At 50.5% G+C, this 15136-nt stretch overlaps 1 protein-coding gene and 1 long non-coding RNA gene across 3 annotated transcripts in view; both read right to left on the minus strand.

Annotated features, from left to right (window-relative positions):
• The window catches only part of TRAM2 (translocation associated membrane protein 2), a 74782-nt gene extending 66389 nt beyond the window's left edge, over positions 1-8393 (minus strand). For both annotated transcript variants that reach the window (XM_068557277.1, XM_068557276.1), the window contains exon 1: positions 8163-8393. In XM_068557277.1, the coding sequence (XP_068413378.1) occupies positions 8163-8282 (120 nt within the window). In that variant the 5' untranslated portion in view covers positions 8283-8393. The remainder of the gene's footprint in view (positions 1-8162) is intronic.
• Positions 8394-9237: 844 nt separating this feature from the next.
• LOC137773757 (uncharacterized) overlaps positions 9238-15136 on the minus strand; it is a 79013-nt gene continuing 73114 nt past the window's right edge. The window contains exon 5 of the long non-coding RNA XR_011075724.1: positions 9238-9529. This is a non-coding gene — a long non-coding RNA (uncharacterized lncRNA). The remainder of the gene's footprint in view (positions 9530-15136) is intronic.

Genomic DNA, 15136 nt, shown 5'->3' on the forward strand with positions numbered 1-15136 from the left:
GAGGGGCAGAGGCCCCGGGGCCCAGTCCTCACCCCTCCACCACACAGCTCCCAGCCCGGGCTCTGTCGCGGGGACCCTGGAAGAGGAGCACGTGCCCACACGTCACGCCAAACCAGAGACCAAACTGCAATTACAAAAAAGAAAAAATCAGCGATCCCCCATTCCTTTCCACCTCCACCTCCCTCTTCCAAACAGCAGTCACGAAATCCATACAAACAAGTTATTCCCTGCCCATCGAGGTCAAAAGTTGATCCAGTACAAAGTCGGAGAGCAAACCAAACACACTCTAAACTCCTGAAGCGTTGGGTCTGAAAAGCCCCATCCCGTCCCAAGTTCCGAGGACTCCGTCTCTGCAGGAAACAGGGCATCCTGAAGGGGCTCCGCGACTTCCCGCAGGACTCCGGGAATCATGGAGCAAAGGCCTGCCTATCCTGGGATCACTCCTCCAGGTCAGGAGCTCCCAGACTGCCCTTAACCTTCAGGAAAGGAGCTGATAATACATCCCCTGTCACCTCTCACCCCAAAGCCACGTTCTCACTGACTCTCAATGCTATCTTTTCGAAGATGCCAGCACTGCGCTGGGCATGCACAACAGACCAGAAACACGTGCTAACTAACCAGCGAGGTCGCGGGCTTTCCTCAAAGCAAGGGGGCAGAGGTTAACAGAGCAGGGATAGGCATGTTGCTATACGTTACATCCCCACGCTTTGCCCATAGGTAGGCACAGCCTTCTCCCTCCCCAAAGCCACGGAAGTCTTCATCATTAAAAAGTCTCTTTTGAAAATTCTCCGTGAAAACAGAGAGTATCTGCACCTTTATGATAAAGACAAAGGAACAAACTGATTAAACTAATGATACTCTGTCCTTAAAACTTAAGGAGCTTTATTAAGAAACCCTCTTCAAAGGCAGGACAACTGAGGCTCTGAGGATGATGTCCTTCTCACCTCAGGTGCGACTCTCACCCCCACTAACCCAAAAGGCACATCACAGATCCCGCTGGGGTTTGATGTTGAAAATCTTAAGAAACCCTACGGAAGAGTTCTCTGAACCTCAAGCAAGGTTCCAATCAATGAAGGCCTCCGAGTGCCAGAAAGCATACCTTGCACACACATACACACTCACTGCCTTTGGTCAGTTCACTCATCCGCAAAGCTGTGACATACGAGATGCCCAAGAGTCACCGCCATGCTTGTCTTCTGCCTGGTGACCACTCAGGGTGTTGGGTCTCTATTCAATAAACTGCCCCCTCCACCAACGGCAATGGCTTGAGGGTGAGGCCCAATGATCTGGAAGTTGCACCTGCCACTTTCATCAAGTTCAAGACCTCACTTCTATCCACAAACAGTCTAACACCTTTAAGCTACCACATCATGACCTCCTTGAAGACAGGGACCCCACCTTATTCATCTGCATTCTCAGAGCTCCACACAGGCACACGGCAGGCACCCAGTCAACAAACAGCTGCCGACTAAATGAACGCAGCACGTTTAGGAAGGATCTGTCAATTTCGAGGCTTCTGCACACACAATGGCATTCAAAGGCAGCGTCGGGAAAGCCAGTGAGCAGATGTGTAAAAAATGCACTGGGCTTGAGTCAGACGATAGGGGTTCAAGCCCCAAGTTTACCAGAAATTCACTCTACTGTCCTGGGCAAATCACCCAACCTCTGGGGTCTTATTTTCCCCTTCTGTAAACATAGTAGATGACGTCTAGGTTTCCCTTTAGCCCTTAGACTTGTAAAACGTGAAGAAAAGATGTGCCCTTGAGCTATGGCCATGATATTCACTTGATGGTACGGGCAATGAAGATATAGCAGCCAGAAGCAGCGACTCTCACGCAGATGTGGGCTAACAGCAGGCAGTAACTTAAACAGGAGGTAAAGCCTCTGCCCACTCGCCCACGGTCACATGTGATACACACATTTGGGTCACTCCCTGGAGTCACTGCCAATGGCAACGACGCTTCCAGGCAGGAAAGCCTCCAAGTGGAACAATGACCCGCAGACATTACTTCCAGGTAATAAACAGATTCCACTCAGACAGAGAAAAATAGAGCAGCCTGTGGCTACATTCCGTAGACGCCCCATTAGTGGAAGCATCGGGGCTGAGCTCTAAATGTGAGCCAGACGTGGCTGACTTCTTGTTTTGGCTCCAACTCTAACTCGGAGCGGATGGTCCTTGGCCAAGTCTCTCCTCTAGAAGCCAGGCTCTGGATGGGTATGACAACTCCCATAAACCATCCAGATTACAGGGTGAGGCTAGTAAAGCATTTCACAGATGGAAAATGCTGCCAATCCCTCGAGGCAGATGAGGGGAGCTGTCATGAGGCAACGTGGCTCGGGCAGAGAGCCACAGAGCAGCGGCTCACCTAACCCTGCGTGCCCCCAAATTCCCTCCAGGGGCCTCCCAGTCCCCCACTCACAATCGGGCTCCGTTCCTTCATGCAGGAAAGCTGTGTGAACCTACACTGTCCAGGAGACCTGCTTGCAAAGCTCTTCAAACCGCAAAGTCAACTCCCAATGTTAACCAGTGGTGACTAAGTTGGGCTGGGTTTCCTTCCACCGGGGACACTTGAGACACCGAGGTAAGTCAAGGCAAAGCAACAGGCTGTGTAGGAGACAAAGGTCTGCTCGTGAAATGAGAAGGGCTGTGTCAGGAGCCGTGGTAGTAGCTTTACCGTTTTCTTTTGCCTTTTTTTTGCCCCCTTTTCTTTAACCATTAGGTACCAATGGACACCAGATACACAGTGCTGGATGAAAAGGTTAAGAGATGGTATCAGTAAAGTTTCCCACCAAAGCTTGCTAATAGCACTCAGGCTGATTAGAAAGCACTTCTGTAGTTTGGGAACTCTGATCCGCTCTTATCAACCCTCCAGCTTAGGCATTTATCAGGGTGGGAACGGGAGATATATCAGCTCTGCCACAGACTGATTTCTGGGGCCCCTGCCCACGACGAAGCAGATCAGAAAGGAGCTCATGCCTGCCAGAGTGAAGTTTTCTCCATAGCAACACATGCGACTCTGCAAACAGGCAGGACTAAGGCACTCTGCTGTGACCGGGCCGGACAGTGCCCCCAGGAAGCAGCGGCTGAGGGTGCAGACAACAGAGGAAGCAAGAGGAAAGTGGCACCGACGGAGCTGGCGGGGCAGCTGACAGCGGCAGCTCTGAGACCCTCCAGCACCCCCGGCCCACCTTCCAATAAGATGGATGGCAGAGGGACAACAGACGTTCTCTGTGGAGCAGGGGAAAGAGGCACCCAGGGCAGAGTGATCGCCCGCTTTGGAGCAGACGGCTGGCACTGGAGAACTTGGGGGAGAGGTCCCATGGAAAAAACAGGTCCTATCTAAACTGAAATTCAAGCCAGTCTGATGGCGGAAGGTGTTCTCACACACCCAGCAATGCCGCCAATAACAGCGGCCACCAGCGTGGTTGCTGAGACCATCAATTAGGCACCCGTCTGCCAGGCCCAGTGTGGGACCTTTGTACCTTTATCCTGCTGTGAGGGTTAAAAACTCACTCACTGGGCTTCCCTGGGGGCGCAGTGGTTGAGAGTCGGCCTGCCAATGCAGGGGACACGGGTTCGAGCCCTGGTCTGGGAGGATCCCACATGCCGCGGAGCAACTAAGCCCGTGCGCCACAGCTACTGAGCCTGCGCTTCTGGAGCCTGTGCTCCGCAACAAGAGAGGCCGCGACAGTGAGAGGCCCGCGCACCGCGATTAAGAGTGGCCCCCGCTCGCCGCAACTGGAGAAAGCCCTCGCACAGAAACGAAGACCCAACGCAGCCAAAAATAAATTAATTAATTAAAAAAAAAAAAACTCACTCACTGATAAACACCTTTCTGGATGTCCCATTTTTGCCAAAGGAAGAAACAGGGATCACCAAGGTGCCCTTACATCCCATAGGACAGGGTTACTTACACTTGAGGCTGGACCAGGAGGAACACTAGCTCCAAATCTCTGCTCTTTTGTTCAGATCACTGAAATGCGGGTAAAAATCCAACCACAGAACAAGGGCACCTAAGAGACTAAGTGACCCTTCTCGGCTTCCCCTGACTCATTTCTCTAGAACGCCACTGATGGGCCACGTCAGAGGCTGGAGAGGAAGATGCGTTAAGTCAGGAACTATAACAGCTGGCAGAAGAACGTCTTCAAAAGCGATTAGGAATTAAAGTAAAAGCGACCTCTGCCCTCAGATGTACATCTGTGCCATATACACGGCTCTTTGTCCTAACAGAATGGGAGCAGAACTGTCTTACAGCACTAATGCTAAGGGGCAGGACCAGCGGCCTCCCTTCAGGCTGTGACGTCTACAGGTATGCCTGGGAGGATGTGGACTGGTGCCACGGAACCCGTGTCCTGCCAGGTTGTGATACGACGGGCTCCCACTGTACACGCTGCAAACACATCACCCTGACAAGTCGACCGTGGTGTCAGCAACCGGGAAGAAGGTAGTTCCTGGAGAAAAGGTGGCTCCACCACATCTGCCTCCAAAACAATTAAAAAGCAAAAACCAGCCACTACCCCCAAAGTTCTCTGGGTCCTAAATTCTTAAAGTCATCACAGACCAAACAGGAACCCAACCTCCAAATGACGGGCCCAGAATTTCAGAACCATTTCCGTGCTGCAGAGCCAGCAGCGCCTGCAAATGAGCTTTGCAACAAACAGAAAAAGTCTATCTCGAAATGACATTTTGTAGGTAATGTACAAGTGGCTTCCTCTCTGCTGGATGTGCTCCCTTGTTCTCATTCTCTGTTCTCGCTAATGAGCGCCTTTTCCTCTCTCTTCCCCCTGCCTGTTTCAGTTTGAAACGTGGCACCGTGGCACCAAAGGAACAGGACATTGGAAAGGGAAAGGAGAGGGGAGGCGGCTTTCAAATGTGACACACACCCCACTGGCTGCCCACACCCTGAAGGCCGCTCCGGCCGGGCTCCACCTCAGACAGGCCTGAAGGACCAAAGTGTGGAGTAGAAATCCCCCTTGCACCACCTCTCCCCAGCAGAGTCAAGAAAGAGAAAGCTGGAAGGGAAGGAGGGGGGAAAATAAAGCTCCACATTCCTGACATTTTTTAGCCAAGTGCTGTGGCTGCACAGAGCAGCTCTATTGCAAACAGCCCGCAGGATGGAAAGAAAACCTGGGCTCAGGGGGAAGAGCCTGCCCCTGGCCTCGGAAATGGCAGAAGGAACCTCAGGAGGGTTCAAAACTGAACCAAACGGAGGTGGGAGGGCAACCCTTTCATGTGTGTTCCCCAAAGGAAGTGATCCCAAGGGAAGGAACTTGGGAGTCATCATCTAACTAAAGTCCTGGGGCCCCTGCGGGGGAACGAAAGCCCCTCTGAACGCTGGTGAGCTGACCAGTGAGTTGGGGAAGGGGCGAGGCAGGGAAGAAGTGGAGACCAGTTAAGATGCAAGGGCCAGGCTGTGGCTGGCTGGGTCGGGGGAGAGGGCCCCAGCTCATTGGCAGAGGCTGGGCAGGGGACCCCAGAGGGAGAAGTAGCCAGGAGACTCGCTCTTTGTGGGAAGAATTATAATTGAGTTTTCCTGATTCAGCTTCTGAATGAAGGCATCCTAGCCCTGCCCAAGTTAGAAACCCAAAAACCTGCCATCCTCTCTCCCTGCCTTCCCCTCCCCTTTCCATCTCCTTCCGTCCTCACTCCTAAGAAAAAGCGAGTTGTGTTAAGTGCTGGCCTGCCCCCCACCATCTGCATCCCTACATACACACACACATACACACCACCCCTCCAGGGAAGAACCCAGATGACCCTGAGTGATAGTAAGTCCCTTGCTGGTTTACCCCAACTGTGAGGATGCCCACACGTGTTTCTCTGAGGTCCTGCTCTCATTTGGTAGGGAGAGCAGAGTTCCAGAAATCTGAGCCCACCCCCCCTCCCGATACCTGTCTCTGTGGAGAGTCAGTTGGTAGGTACAGACAATGAAGACCTACTGTGTGCCTAGTGCAGCAGAACACACGTGATTCATAAGGGAGGTCTGGGCACGGCCCTCCTCCTCCCAGACCAGCCTGCACCGACCCACAACGTACCTCCAGTGCACCTTCCTGAGGAGACAACGTGTCCTGTACGTACAGATGCCGCGGGGCTAAGGTTCTACCAGAAGAGGGTGGTGGGACAGGGAGCCGTCAGGCAGGCATTTCAGCCCTGGCCCTTTCCACACTCCCCAGTCCAATCCCAAGAGGGGGAGGAGGGCAGGGCAGTTTTTTCGGGTTCTTTTTTTCCACCCTGGGCCTTCCTCTTGTCATGTACTGGGATTAAGGGCTCCTAGCACTTTCCACCTCCCATGGGCGGCCAGGTTTAACCAATAGGACTTTCCACCAGACCAGAGGCAGCGAGGGAAGGAGGTACCGAGCTCAAATACTCGGCAGCTCTTTTTGAGCAAAGGTAAAAGCAGGTAGAGCCACCATCCTAAACGAATGCCAGAGACACAGCAGAGAGACCCACCAGGCTATGCAAGAGACGTCGCTGGCTGTGAGGGCTACAGCTGTCATGTGTGTCTTTCCAACCACACCCTCCAAGTCTGGTGACAAGGCACTGGGAGGCCTCTTAGAATGGAGGACAGCAAGGAGATACTGAGAGCCCTGGCTGGACCAAACAAATTTTCTCCTATCCCGCTAAGCTATTACGATCAACAATAACAGGGTTTCAGGAGCAAACGACCTGCTTTCACATTGGTAGAACCTGTTATGGCTTTTGCTGCTCACATGATCTCAGTTAAACCTCACAATAACCCTGTGAGGAAGACAGGTTTTACTAATCTGTAATGATGGGGAAACTGAGGCTGCATCTGTTTTTTATTTCATCAGATTAGTGACAGAGCAGGGACCGTGACACGGGGACCACCCTGGCTTGACAAAGCCCTCGCCGCCGATACATCACGAGAGCTGTCGGGGTGGGTGGAAGGAGTAAAGGAGGCCTGCAGACCCTGAAGCCCAGCCAAGGACACATGCAGACATCCAACGCTGACTCGGCCACCACAAGAATGTCCCCAGCTTGAGGGCAGCTTCACTGACCAAGCAGGGCCCTTGTCATCCTTAGAGAGGAGATAGGGAACCCAGAGACACAGAGACACGGAAGAGGAAATTAGCCACGCCAGGAATCTTCCATCTTCAAGGCAATTTATAGAGAGTTACAGCTTCCTAACCCATTCCTGAGAATGCAGATAAGCTGCCGACGAAGTGTCACTCACGTATCTGACCCTTGAGACAAGACAGACCACAGCAAGTCCTATACCCAGCGTTTGCCAGTTCTCCCCACTTGTGAATATCACATTTTTCTGGCTGTCGGGAGTAGGGAATCCTTCCCATCAGCCCCCTTGGATTCTGACCCCATTCGGGCTTACTAAAACTCCCTGCTCTATGAGGCCTGCCCCAGCTGTCCTGAGCAGGTCCCTGTCGTCTCCCCCTACCCGAATAGCTTTGAGAGAATCACCTTTCCCCTAAAAGCAGAGGGTATCCCTGGCCCACGCCTTGCTCCTGTCACAGGAGAAGCTCTGGGTCCACCACAGATGGATCTGAAGGAACAGTTCACAGAGTGAAACAGGGTTTATGAAAACTGGCCTTTTGGGCAAGAGCAAAAAAAAAAAAAAAAAGGGGGTGGGGAGGGTGGCGGGAGGACGGCAGAAGTGCACTGCTGGGATGGGGCCAGGGCCACACGTGAACACCCCGAGTCTGGCCCAGAGCGGAGGATGCAAAAGACCCCGAAAATCAAGTGGGAGGAGGAAAAGGGCCGGGGTCCCTCCCACTGGAAAAGCCCAGAGGAGCTAGCAGCCACGGCTTGGGAAGGGGAGTTGTGCAATGACTGCGGGTCTGGGAGTCTCCGGGCTTGGCTCCCGCACACCAGAAAGGAACCCGCGCTGGGCGGGCTGGGTGGCAGCTCTGCGGTTGGTTCGAGGCCAGGCTGAGGATTCGGGTATGCAGGGAGAGCTGCAGGGTACGGTAGGTGCCCCAAAGGGCGGCAGGGCAGGCGGGCACGGCGCGGAGCTGGCGGCGGTGTCTGGGCTGACTAGGAGGCCGAGGGGCGCACAGTGCACAAAGCCGGGGGTGCGGGGGACCGACACGGCGGCCGGGCGACCGGGCGCAGACGCGGACCCCGGAGACGCGCAGGGGGACGCCGGGCGGCGCGTGAGAGGGGCGCTCCCCGCCCCGCTGTCGCTCACCTCGAACATAAGCCCGATGAGGACGCAGAGCACCAGGCAGAAGCCGATGTCCGCATGGTTGTGGATGACGAACTCCTGGCTGAAGAGCGGGTAACTTTTCGTCCTCCGGCGGAAAGCCATGGCAGCGGGCGCGCACGGCCGGCGGGGCCCGCACCCGGCGCTCACCAGCCGCCGCGCAAACTTCTCGAGCCCAGGCCCACTCCGCCCGCCGGCCCGCCGCCCTCTAGCCCTCCCGCCGCCGGCCCAGCGCCCAACAACTTCTGGGGCCCGCCCCCTTCCTCCGCCCGCCCCCGCCCCCGCCGTCCGGGACCGCCCCCGGCGCAGCCCCTTCGCCGCCCGCGGCCCGCACTCAGTGCGCCTGGCTCACTCGGGCCCCGCCCCCGCGCGTTTAACCCTTTCGCCGCCGGGGACGCGAGGGGGCGGGGCTAGGGCCGGGGCGGGGCCGGGGGGCGGTGCGCCAGGCTGTGTTCCCCTTGCCCCGGGCTCGCGCCCCGCCGCGTTCTCCCGGCCGGGAGCCGGCAGAGGGGCGCAAGGACGCACGGCCCTGCCCGGACAGGAAGTGGGCCCGGGTTTCCCACTCCTCGGCGGGCGCTCCTTCCTCCGCGGGAAGGGAAGGGCCGCGGAGGCCGGGGGGTGGGCAGCTCAGCTCGCTGCTTCCGGAGGTGCGGGCTGTGGCCCTGGGGGGCTGAGAGCAGCGCAGGTTCGGTGCGGGCCGGCATCCTCGTTGGCCACAGCGGCCTGCACGGATGATAATGAATGGACGGTTAACCAAATATTCACTGAGAGCTAGAGAGGGTTAGGCACGGTTCAGATTGCTAGGAATATGCAGCAAAGACCCTGCCCTTGGGGAGCTTGCTTTCCAATGGGCGGGAATGGATGGATCCGTGCAGTTGTGCTCTCTTAACTTTTGAGAACTTTGTGCTACTATAAATTAGTTTTACACTTTTTACCCAAAGTCTACCTTCGATATTAATTGATCTGAAAAAGTGGAAGAATAAACACTGAAGAAGAAAAGAACTTTCTCATCGAAAGTTTCTGTTTAATATTAAGTTTTTTAAGTACTCATGGAGGGCTTCCTTGGTGGTGCAGTGGTTGAGAATCCGCCTGCCCATTCAGGGGACGCAGGTTCGAGCCCTGGTCCCGGAAGATCCCGCGGAACAGCTGGGCCCTGGGCCCGTGTGCCACGGCTGCTGAGACTGCACTCTGGAGCTCCCGAGCCACAACTACTGAAGCCCGGGAGCCTGGAGCCTGTGCTCCGCAACAAGAGAAGGCACCGCAATGAGGGGCCCGAGTGCCGGAACGAAGAGTGGCCCCCGTTCTCCGCAACTGGAGAAAGCCCGTGCACAGCGACGAAGACCCGATGCAGCCTAAAATAAATAAATTTTAAAAAATATATAAAAGTACTCATGGAGGACAAAAGGTATTTTTCATAAATTAAATTGGCAAATACTGGATTTATTCCTACCAGTAATGAAGGAGTCAACTAATCACTTTCCAGAGGTACAAAAATACAAAATGAGAAAAGAACTATTTAATTCCTAGTCCCTTTTTTATTAGGTCCACAGCTATTTCACTTCTAAGTAAATACAATTTCTTAGAAATGGCACAGTGTATGAAATGTGATTGAGTCTGGACTTATCTGGAGTTCCGAGATAAATTTTCCATCTTAAGTTTCTTGACTCCAGTATTTAGTCTTTGGTCTTTAATTCCTTTATCTGACATAAGGAAATAAGAAAGTAATGCCTATATCGGACTAAAGCTAATTTAACTTCAAGACTGACCTTTCTTAAAGTTGGACCTTAATCTCGTAAGGAATAGAAAGATCCAGAACTCTGGAACATCTTAATTTTCCATCTGTGAAAAGGTGTTCAAATCTTCAAACTGCAGCCATATCTATTAGGTTGAACCCTATGAAACTGATTTCTTTATAGGTCAAAACCAGAATACCAGCATTTCAGATGGTTCAACCTAATAGTTCCCTTGTGTTTCCACATGACCATTTGTAGAGGATGTGGTGGTGGGAATTTCTTGCAAAGGTGGGATGTTGCTATCCCCTTAACATTAAGAGTTTAGTTGGAAAGACCTGGGACATAGTTAGGTACTAGAACCTCCACATTTATAAATGAGAAACATGAAATAAAGGGGATGACTTAGGGCTCATACTGATGACCGCCAGCTCCAGACCCTTCCAAATATAATTGAACAACTAGACATGGGGTTCTTAGCTGTATGATTTAATATTTCATTACCTTGAAACCCCAAGGAGGAAGTCCTAGATGCCTACTTCAGCCATCACAACCATCTCTTAAGTCCTAGCTTCAAGACCTTCAACCCCAAATGGATCTCTTCCCGACCCCTCTCATGCAATCGGTCATGGAGTCCCATGAATTCTTACCTCAGAGTCTCTCCCACCAACTCTCACCTCCACCACTCTTCACGGGGCCCACACAAATTACCCATGGTTACACTGCCTCCAGTATCTCCCCCCTTCAACACATCTTTCCATTAGAAACATCTACTGAGCACCTACTAAGTGCCAGATGCTGTGCTAGTTACTGAAGACAGAAAGATAGGACAACCCCTGTTGGTGGTTTTAAAATATGTCCTCAAGTTCTTTGATATTCCTCCCTTCAAGAGATAGCAATTAATCCCCCTCTTCCCCTTGAGCATGGGCTGGATTTAGTGGCTCACTTTTAACAAATAGAATAAGTGATGGTGTGTGACTTCCAAGACTAGGTCATAAAGGCATTTTGTTTTTCTCCTTTCTCTCGTCTTGATCACTTGCTCTGGGGAAAGTGGGCTGCCATGTTGTGAGGATACTCAAGCAGCTTTAGGGAGAGGTCCACATGGACAGGAACCAGGACCTCCAGCCAACAACCAGTGCTAACTTGCCGGGCTTCTGCATGAGCCATCTTGGAAGCAGATCCTCCAGCCCCGGTCAAGCTTTCAGATGACCACAGCCCTGGCTGACCTCTTGACTGCAACCTCATGAGAGACCCCCTAGCCAGAACCAGCCAGGTAGCCACTCCCAAATTCCTGACACACAGCAGCTGTGAGATAATAAATATCTGCTGTTTTAAGTCACTGAATCTTGTTGTCACTGGTTATGCAGCAAGAGGTATGCTGGAGCTTACAATCTATTAGAAGAGACAGAGACATCATTACAATTCAGTGTGATGATGGTGACTCTAAGAACAACTTGAAATACATACCCTATGAGTGCAAAGAAGAGGTAACTTAATTCCGTCTGGGGTATTGGGAAGAAGATATTTGGGCTGGACCTTTATCTGGTAGGATCTTACTGATAGAGAATGCAGGAGCGGGGTGGGAGATGAATTTTGGAGGCTTAAGATGTTGCTAGGTTGTAACAGGTTTCAAATGCCATGATAAAGAATTGTGACTTTCAGTGTATCATAAATACCTTACAATTTTATTTGTCAATTATACCTCAATAAAGCTGAAAAAAATTTTTTTAAAGAATTGTGACTTTATTCTGCAAACAATGGGAATTTTTAAGCATGACCAAATCTGTCTTTAAAGAGAGAACCATCAGGAATATGAAAGATTGTTTTGATTTAAAAAGAGTGGTATCAGGAAGACCACTTGAGAAACTATTAGAACAGCCCAGTTAAAAACAAAACAAAACAAAACAAAACGCTTCTCAAAGAATAGTGGCGATAAGAATAAAAGAGAGGTGAATTATTTCAGGGACATTGCACGGGTTAATTAATTGGATTTGGTGATTGCTTTAATATATGATGTATAGGAGTTGGAGGAGTCAAAACTTTAGGCTACAATGACATAAATGATGATGGGACCATTAAAAAACATATATGGGGACTTCCCTGGTGGCACAGAGGTTAAGAATCTGCCTGCCAATGCAGGGGACACGGGTTCCAGCCCTGGTCTGGGAAGATCCCACATGCCACGGAGCAACTAAGCCCATGTGCCACAACTACTGAGCCTGCGCTCTACAGCCCGCAAGCCACAACTGCTGAAGCCCGCGTGCCTAGAGTCCATGCTCCACAACAAGAGAAGCCACCGCAATGAGAAGCCCGCGCACCACACGAAGGGTAGCCCCTGCTCTCCACAACTAGAAAAAGCTCACGTGCAGCAATGAAGACCCAACACAGCCAAAAATTAATTAATTAATTAATTAATTAATTTTAAAAAAACACGTATATGGAACAACAGAGAAAGAACAGTCATAAGCGAGGAGAAGCTGGCCTCAGCTTTGCACAAGCTGAGCCTGAGGAGTCTCAGGATGTTCACATCGATGCTTTGACAGGTCAGTTGGAAACCATTGGATTGGATTAAGGGAGAGAAAGTCAGAATTAAAGGTATTTGTGCTTCATCTGCAAGGGGACTGTGGAAGCCATGAGGTTAACTAAGTGTTCCCAGGAGAGTGTGCTGAGTGAGGAAAAGCCCGAGGTCAGCAGAATCAGAGGGATCCCCAACCCCGAGAAGGGGGGAGAAGGAAAAGGAAAGGGGGGGCGGGTTGAGGAAGCCATAATGCAAGCATTTCACCAGGGCAGGTGAATAAACCAGGCAGGATAAGAGGATGAAGCCCCTAGGTGCTGGCATTATGGCCTTTGAGGCCCACTCTTTTTAAAAAAAATTTTTTTAATTGAAGTATAGTTGATTTACAATGTTTCAGGTATACAGCAAAGTGATTCAGTTATATATATATACATATATACTTTTTCAGATTCTTTTCCATCATAGGTTATTACAAGACATTGAATATAGTTCCCTGTCCCATACAGTAGGGCCTTGTTTTTTATCTATTTTATATATAGTAGCATGTATCTGTTAATCCCACATCCCTAATATATGCCTGCTCTCCCTTTCCCCTTCAGTAACCGTAAGTTTGTTTTCTATGTCTGTGAGTCTATTTCTGTTTTGTAAAGAAGTTCCTTTGTATCATTTTTTTTAGATTCCACATATAAGTGATATTATATGATATTTGTCTTTCTCTGTCTGACTTACTTCACTCAGTATGATAATCTCTGGGTCCATTCATGTTGCTGCAAGTGGCATTATTTCATTCTTTTTTTATGACTGAGTAATATTCCATTGTGTGTATATACAACGTCTTCTTTATCCATTCATCTGTTGATGGACATTTAGGCTGCTTCCATGTCTTGGCTATTGTAGACAGCGCTGCAATGAACATTGGGGTGCATGTATCCTTTCGAGCTATGTTTTTCTCCAGATATATGCCCAGGAGTGGGATTGCTGGATCATATGGTAGCTCTATTTCTAGTTTTTTAAGGAACCTCCATACTGTTCTCCACAGTGGCTGTACCAATTTACATTCCCACCAACAGTGTAGGAGAGTTCTGAGGGCCCACTCTTAATTGGACATTGGAGGAGGCATAGTTAACAGTGGGTAGAAGACGAGAAAAGGTGAGAAAATAGTCTATTATTTTAAGAAGTTTGGTGAGAAAAAGGGAAATGGATGGTGTCTTAGGAGATACAGAAGATCCAAGGAAGGATCTTTATTTTTTAAGATCAGAGCATATTTGGAGACAGAGAAAAAACACTCAGGAGAGAGAGAGGGAAATACTTAAAATACTAGAAATATGGGAGATCGTGGATGAAACCAAGGAGGAGGCATGAGGGTCACTCCAGCAACAGGAGGAAGAAGGGAAACTCCTCTGAGGCTGGGGCAACAACCTAAGATGGGTGAATATATAGTTAGGTCTGGACGTGGAGGAGATAATAACCTTTCATGTTTATATTGTACTTTACAGTTGCCCTGTGAGGGAGGAAAGACAGTGATTACCAACCCCTTCTTATAGCTGTTCTGAGACACATGAAAGACCAAGGGCCACATAATTAGCAGGTAGCTGAAACAGGACTCAGACTAGAGATCAGCACAGGGTCCCCTCTGCCCACCCAAACTGGAGCCTTTCAGGCTTCCTAGAGCATGGCACTGATCAGGTAAGCACCATCTGTCTCTCCCCGCCTGTCCCATCGTGGCAGCATGATAATTCTGAAACACCAATGCTTAACTAAATTGGAGTAGCCCCTCTTTCCAGAACAGACCCTGTGGTTTCCAATCTCTGTGTCTTTGTTCCCCTCACAAGGCCCTTGTGCTATGTCCCTTTGCCTATAAGGTAACTATCCTTGAAGATAAGGGGTGTGTACCTCTTCCTTCACAAAGCTGTCTTCAGGGCACTTAGGCTGGAGGTGTCACATAGCACCTGTGCACACCTCTCAGGTAGCAGCAAGTTCTCCTGCAGTCAGTGGATTTGTCTATGAGTTTTACACCCCCTTTGGATGGTGTCACCTTTTAGGGCAGGAATCTAGCCATTCGCTCTCATATTCCATCAGCACCAAACACAATAATCGCACGTGGTGTGCTCTCACCAAGTGTTGTTTTAGTGAATAAATGATTGAAAGAGAGATGCTGTTGCCATGGCCGGTATAAGTGTGACCACTAACCCCAGGAAATGGAAAATGTCTTTTCTCATATAACAAGAAGTCCTGAGTTAGTTCATTCCCAGGGGTAAGTGATTCATCCAAACCTGGAGTCTCACTGTCCTGCCACTTTGCCACTCTGTGTTTGCTTTTGTCTCAGACTTGTCCCTCATGGTTACAAAGGGGCTGCAACAGCTCCAAGCATTCTATCTTTCATACGACAAGACCCAAAATTCAGAAAAGAAAGAGGGGGGCATTTTGAAGAGTGAAGAAAACTTTCCCAGAAATCCCGGACTTTCCCCTCATGCCTCATTGGCCAGAAATGCATCACATGCCCATTCCTAAACCAGTCATTGGCAAGGTGAGTGGAACTGACATGATTAGATTAACCTCACCAGGAAGGCATCCTCAGAGGAGATGAGGAGACTTTCAGCCTCCTTTGAAGATCCTGACTAGATCCTGGCAAGGAGAAAGGTGGGGAACTAGCATGGAGCAGGCACCCAGAAGCATCTGCACCATAATTTTTGTCAGGGCTTCTTACTCTATAT

This window comes from Eschrichtius robustus, chromosome 12 (genome assembly GCF_028021215.1).
Source record: "Eschrichtius robustus isolate mEscRob2 chromosome 12, mEscRob2.pri, whole genome shotgun sequence".
NCBI lineage: Eukaryota > Metazoa > Chordata > Mammalia > Artiodactyla > Eschrichtiidae > Eschrichtius > Eschrichtius robustus.